Genomic DNA, 7366 nt, shown 5'->3' on the forward strand with positions numbered 1-7366 from the left:
GTTCTACATTCTACCTTGGTGAGTAGCATCTGGCGTCTTAAAAGCCTGTGAGCAACCATCTAAGATACTCCACTGGTCTCACCCCTTCGGGAGCAAGGGAGAATGAAGAAAACAAGATACAAGGGAAAGATTAGTTCACAGGACTAATGGACCATGACTACCACAGCCTCCACCAGACTGAGTCCAGTACAACTAGATGGTGCCCAGCTACCACCACTGCTCGGACAGGGATCACAACAGAGGGTCCCAGACAGAGCTGGAGAAAAATGTAGAACAAATTTCTAATTCACAAAAAAACACCAGACTTACTGGCCTGACAGAGACTGGAGAAATCCCAAGAGTATGGCCCACACACACCCTTTTAGCTCAGTAATGAAGTCACTTCCAAGGTTCACCGTTCAGCCAAAGATTAGACAGCCCCATAAAACAAAACGAGACTAACAGGGCACAACAGTCCAGGGACAAAGACTAGAAGGCAGGAGGGGACAGAAAAACTGGTAATAGGGAACCCAAGGTGGAGAAGGGAGAGTGTCAACATGTCGTGGGGTTGTTAAACAATGCCATAAAACAGTATGTGTACTAACTGTTTAATGAGGAACTATTTGTTCTGTAAACCTTCATCTGAACTACAATTAAAAAAAAAAGAATGGTGCTCCAAGTACTTGCTAGTTCAGTTAGAAAGAGCCCTCCCTGGGAAGACAGCCATATTCAAAAATGTTGCTGCAGTACTGCTTATAGTGGCAAAAGATTGGGAAGTGTCCACCAATAGGAGAATGGTTAAATAAACCAGGATACATCCATATCATATAATGCTGAGAAGCCATTAAAAACATAAAAAAAAGAACAATATATATTGTCATGGAAAGACCTCTAAGATACGCTGCTAAATGAAAAAAAAAAAGAGAAAACAAACAAAAAATTTAAAAAAACCCTCTAGTATCATCCTATTTATGTTAAAACAAACTAAAAAATAAAATCACATATTCTTATACCTACATAGATATGTAAAAGTATACAAAAGATCTGGAAGGTTCTCTGTGAACTGATAACAACGGTGACCTCTAGAACTGAAAGAAGCTGGGGCCAAGGGGACTTTTACTTTTAGCTGGATAGTACTGGACTTTTCTATCATGGTAACGTACTAGTGTTTAAAGTAGAGGGGAAGGTGGATGAGAGGAAGAAGAGAGGAAGGGACTTGGGACTCTGAGTCTAAGACCCGAATATCTACTCCCAGTCCCCCCCGAGGTCGTGCAAGGCTTAGGGGAGTCACTCTAACCAGGTCTCAGCTGCTTATCTGGCGGAGTGGATGACCTCCAAGGTCTCTTCCAACCCCACACCTAGGATTCCAGAAGTCCCACAGCTTGGGCAGGGCCCTGGGCTGGAACACAACTGTCATCCCAGCATCATTCCCACTGATAAATGCACCCAGAGTCCCAGGAGAAAGAGTCCCATCTGCTGGGCCTGTGAAGAAGGATCCTGTGTGCACTGTGCCAGGGGTGACATGCCCATCCATCAGGTTGTGGTATCAAAGCACTTCATCACTTTTCTATAAAATGTTCGGGGGAAGAGGGTCCAATCCAGGATTAAAAAGAATTTAGTGACATAATTAGGATATAAAAAAGGATGATGTAGACAAAGACTCTAAAGATATATTATAGCTCTAACCCTTAAGAGCATGTGATTTTACTTTCCCTTATTTGTTTAAATTTGTTCTTTTTAAAAAAAGACTGAAAAAAATCTATCATAATTGAACATCAGAAAAATAGAAGGCAGCAACAAATTATGGGAAGTCGTCTTCCAGACAAAAATCATCCAAAGGAAACCTCCTGCTCTTCAGTCTAACGGGGCCATCAGAGAACTAAGTGAATCTGCAGCTGACCCACACCTCCCTCTGCCCCTTACCCTTACACTGCCACACTGCAGGAGGAATCCTAACACTGGTCCTCCTGCTCTGGATCGCGTCTCCCACTTTCCAGAGACCCGACTCTGCCTCTGCCTCTTCTCTCTCCTACATGCTCCTTGCTGTCAGCAAAGAGCTGACACCTCTCTGCATGGTAAAGAATCAAAAAATGAGCAGCTTCACTCAAAGCTAAGCCCTTTCCCCTTCCCTTATCAGCCAAAGCTGTCTAACCTCACTGTCTCCACCCTCACCTCACACCCACTCCAGTCCCACTTCTGCCCCATCACTGCCCCTAAACTGTTCACGTTAGAGGAGCCACAGGTGTCCACAGGGTTAACAGTGGCAAAGCCCCTGTGCCATCTTGCTCAACCTGCCAGCAGCCTTTGGCCCTGCGATCATCCCCTCTTCCCCAAACACTCTCTTCTTGGCTTCTATGCAGATGCTGGTGTGCACTGACCCAATGCCATTTCTCCACCTTTCCTTCCTGTGGGACACTTCACCTCCCACCAGAGGCTGAAAGACTGATACTATTCTTCTCAATCTAGAGCACCGGCAGCAACACAGCCCAGGGTCTCATGGGGCCTAAGGGGAGGCCTACTACAGGGCTCCTAGGAACAGCTCTCCTCCCTGATTAGAGAGATGAAGGCAACAATCATGAACAGCTGTATCTACTCGGCAACAAGCAGACAGGGACTTTACAATAAATGGGTCAGGCTGACAACACTGGCGAACCTCAACACTACAAAAGGAGAAAGGCAGCCAGATATCAGGTACCACCTCATATAATGTAATACTATATATTTATATAATATATATTATTATATTATATATATATTATTATATTATATATATAAAAAAACCTGAAACTGATCAAACTTCTAAATAACTACCAGTTTTAAGAAATACAGATCAAGACTTAAGAGACAAACTACCAAAACGTAATGTGAGGACCCTGTTTGAGTGGATTCAAAATAATTGACTGGAAAAAAATAAATAAATGAGGATATGGGAAATCAGAATATTAATTAAATATCTAATTTATTAAGGAGTCATTGTGAATTACCTTTTTGTTAAATGTGTGATACTGGTATACTGGGTAGTTATTATTTTTAAATATCATTAACTTTTAGAGATAGATACCCAAGTACTTACTGATGAAACGATACATCTCAGGTTTGCTCCAAAATAAGGGGGGGCGGGACACCATGTGTTGGTAACTGTTGAGGTTGGGTGGCTTCCCACTGCCTTTAAAGGCCCAAACTCCCAGCAGAACTTACAAAGCCACATCTCCTTGGCACTGTCTCCTCTACCTCACCTCTCGGGACACCTCCCCAGCCCTCTGCCCCCAGACTCACCCTCGTCTCCCTGAAGAAGGGCTGTGACTGTCACTGACATTAACAGAGCTCTTCCCAGTGGAGACCCCAGGCGTATGCATTTCCTAAACTGTATTCAAAATGGGCTATAAAAGCTATAAAGAAGTTACCAAGAATAATGGCTTCTATGCTCATAATACAGAACAGGAACAGCTTTTCTTGAGGTGGCCCACTCACTGTACACTAAGCCACAACTGTACACTTAACAAAAACGGAGTGTGTTCCTACAGAAAGTGTGGCATTATCTAGAATTAAGAATGAAAACTCAATCATCAAATGTTAGATTCAACTAATGCTGTTAAAAAACATTTTTCTTAAAATACCTTCCAGTTTTTTTTAAGGCTCAACTACACTTTTGCCTCGTAGAGAACAGGCCATAGAAGAAAATACACAGCTCCCATCGGGTGCCTTAAACAGCTTGCCAGGCACAGGATGTTTCCAATTGCCAACCAAATCCTAACTGACCTAGCAACAGATTGTCTTTTGGCACTAACCCATAATTTTATAATACTTAAGTTTCATTCAATCATCCTTCCTATCTGGTAAGCTAAAAATGTAGGAGGTTAGCCAGTAACTTCTGAAACGCAAATGCCAAGCTTCAGTATACCAGAATATGAATAAAAATACAACCTGGCACCTGATACAAGCCATGCTCTGGAAATTGTGGGCTTCCTCAAAATCCCATGTTATGATGCCTCCTTCTCAAAAGGCAAATCACTGCCTAGATTATTTCTGTTAACTTGAAGAAGCCAAGCCTTTGATATAAATCACAAAACACTAACCATAACCACAAAGATTTGTTCTCGAGATCACAGCCACCTTGGGTGGGGTCTAAAACAGCAATTCATGTGCAATGACTAATCACTGAGTCACCAGGATAAGCTAGTTCAGATATGTACAGTTTTCAAAATAACTCACAATGCCCAAATCAGGTTAGTAGTCTAGCTTGGTGAAGCCATGATGTGGTACACAGCTCACAGCTCTCTTCACTGTGAGAACATGAGACTGAGCTGTGCAAGCTGCCCACCCACCAGTCCCGCAGGTGGGTACACACACTTGCACACACTCAGACCTGACTACATACGTGTAGCCAGTGCTCTCTGGCACACACACACTCGCACACACTCACCTGAGTGCATATGTTTTTTACGTGTAGCCAGTGCACTCTGGCACGCACACATACTCACACACACACACCTGAGTGCATACGTGTAGCCAGTATTCTCCGGCACACACACACTCGCACACACGCACCTGAGTGCATACATTTTTTAAGTGCAGCCAGTGCTCTCCGGCACGCACACATACTCGCACACACACACCTGAGTGCATACGTGTAGCCAGTGTTCTCTGGCACACACACACTTGCACACACTCACCTGCATACGCGTAGCCAGTGCTCTCTGGTGCACACACACTCACCTGAGTGCATACGTGTAGCCAGTGTTCTCTGGCACACATTGAGGAGGGGTGTACATGTGGAGCCGAGAAAAGTCCATGTTCACGATCTCAGATCATACTGCAGAAGGTAGAGAGACAAGGAAGGCAGCGTTTTTAAAAGGGTTGGAAAATACACAGAGAAGTTCAATCTGTGTTACTTGCATAAGACCGCCTAAAATGTCACCACCCAAACGTTCATGAAACAAAGCCAGTATCGGTGGTTTTGTTTCGATTTTTTAAAGGAGACAAGCTTTCTCATAGTTATGAGTCCACAAAAACTTCTGTTACAGTCGTCAAAATAATACATCCACAAACAAGCAACAAAGGGAAATCCAGATTGACCAATTTATTATTATGAAAATTGGGGCACTTTCAAAAACAAGTAGTGAAATAACTCAGAACTTCTCTTCAAAATTTATTCTCGGAGGCAGGGCCAAGATGGCAGAGTAGTCAGACACTTCCTGTGGTCCCTCTTACAACAAAGACCCAAGAAAACAAGTGAATCGATTATATACGACAATCTAGGAGCCCTGAACATCAAAGGCAAACTTGAGAAATCGGACTGAGCGGCAGGGGGAAGGAGAGACAGTTCTCTAGCAGTGAGGAGGTGCCAGACCTGACCCAGCAGGAGCTGGCACCCTTCAGGCCAGATCGGCTGGCGTGTGTAGTGAGGCAAGCAGTGGCGCTCGGGAGGCTTTTTCCACATCAGAAGAGACAGAGCAGCAGAGAGTCTACTTGGGCCTCCAGAACCAGTGAAAAGTGGCACTCAGTTGGCAAAAGATAAATACATGCGTCTCACCTACCGTGCAGATTAAAAACATCCCCTTTGGAAAAAATCTCTCTCCCATTTACCTGCCCCCTCCTTGCTCTGCACCAGGTCCCGGGTAGGCTTCAGTGATTGACGCGTTCCCCGGGCCAGAAGTAGGACCCGTCACGCGCTCTGAGCCATTCTCCTGGCCTTGGAGAGGGAACAAATTAACAAACAGGAAAAAATAATCTGCGAGCTCCCCTAAACTGGGAACTCACGGCAGGCACAGCTCCTTTGCCTAGGCACAGGCATAAGGGGTCCACAGATTTTGAATGCCTTTCACCCCTACATAGACCTGTGTGAACCCATTTTAACAGCGCAGGCCCTCGTTAGCACAGTACAACAGGGTATATACCTGAAGCCTAACTTCGACTGTATCAGCTATATGGCAGAGAGGCAGATTTGTGACATTTGACACCGCTCTGCCCATTAAGTAGGGTCCTCACCTACCCACATCAGGGGGCTGAGGACTGGTAGCTCCACCCACTCCACCTAGCCACCTGTGATGGGGTCCAAGAATAAGTGGTGCCTCCCAGTCCTTACACTCAACAGCATTGTTTACTCGTAGTCTGGCTGCAAAACCTACCCAACTACGTGCTCCAGGGAACAGGGACACGCTTTACTCCCAGACACTCAGGCAGCTGTCAGCCCCCTGCCTTGCTCAGCGTGTGACCCCTACTGCAGCCAGGTACCTGTGCCTACACCAATCACACTTGCCCATCTAGGACTGTAGGTAAGAGCCCGTACCTCACACTTGGTGAACGACTACCTGAACACCTGAGCTGAATCCATACAAGAAAAGTAAACAGATTCCTGGGCTCACATACCTAGTAACAGATCTAACCACCTGGTGACAGGACGTGAGAGCTTCAAAGGCACCAATAATCAAACTAGCTCACATGAACAGCCTATTTGGGCATATCAAAACAAAACAAAACAAAACAAGAAGCTAGGACACAGCAAGCAAAACATAAAATAAATAAATATAATAACTTATTCATGGCTCAGAGACAAGTCAATATCAAATCACATAAAGAGGCAGACCATGATGGCTTCAGCAAGCTCCAAAAACAAAGAATCAAGAAATCTTCTGGAGGAAGAGAACTCTGTGGAATTACTGGCGGTAGAATACAAAAGATTAATAACACAGAAATCTTTCAGAGATCAGGAAGCAGATGAGACAAAACACAGAACAAGCCAAGGAACACACCGACAAAGCAACAGAGGAACTTAAGAAGATTAGAGAGGAACATAATGACAAATTTAACAGCCTGCAAGAATCCATAGAGAGACACCAATCAGATATCCAGAAAATTAACAATAAAATTTCAGAATTAGACAACTCAATAGAAAGTCACAGGAGCAGAACTGAAGCAATGGAAGTCAGAATTAGTGAGACTGAAGATAAAGCACTTGACATCAACTTATTTGAGGAAAAATCAGATAAAAGAATTTTAAAAAATGAAGAAACTCTAAGAATTATGTGGGACTCTATCAAGAGGAATAACCTATGAGTGACTGGAGTGCCAGAACAGGGTGGGATAACAGAAAATACAGAGAGAATTGTTGAAGATTTGTTGGCAGAAAACTTCCCCAATATCATGAAAGATGAGAAGATATCTATCCAAGACGTTCATCAAACACCACAAAAGGCAGATCCCAAAAGAAAGTCACCAAGACATATTATAATCAAACTTGCCAAAACCAAAGATAAAGAGAGAATTTTAAGAGTGGCTAGGGATAAACGAAAAGTCATCTACAAAGGAAAATCAATAAGACTAGGCTCAGGCTACTCAGCAGAAACCATGCAGGCAAGAAGGCAATGGGAAGACATATATAAAGCCT

The 7366-nt window shown here is 43.9% G+C and overlaps 1 protein-coding gene across 1 annotated transcript in view; it reads right to left on the minus strand.

The window, feature by feature from the left end:
* SUN1 (Sad1 and UNC84 domain containing 1) overlaps positions 1-7366 on the minus strand; it is a 57420-nt gene that overhangs the window by 31831 nt on the left and 18223 nt on the right. Inside the window, exon 2 of the mRNA XM_023740252.1 lies at positions 4696-4792. Within this exon, the coding sequence (XP_023596020.1) occupies positions 4696-4772 (77 nt within the window). The 5' untranslated portion in view covers positions 4773-4792. The remainder of the gene's footprint in view (positions 1-4695; positions 4793-7366) is intronic.

This window comes from Trichechus manatus, unplaced genomic scaffold, assembly GCF_000243295.1.
Source record: "Trichechus manatus latirostris isolate Lorelei unplaced genomic scaffold, TriManLat1.0 scaffold00151, whole genome shotgun sequence".
NCBI classification, from domain to species: domain Eukaryota; kingdom Metazoa; phylum Chordata; class Mammalia; order Sirenia; family Trichechidae; genus Trichechus; species Trichechus manatus.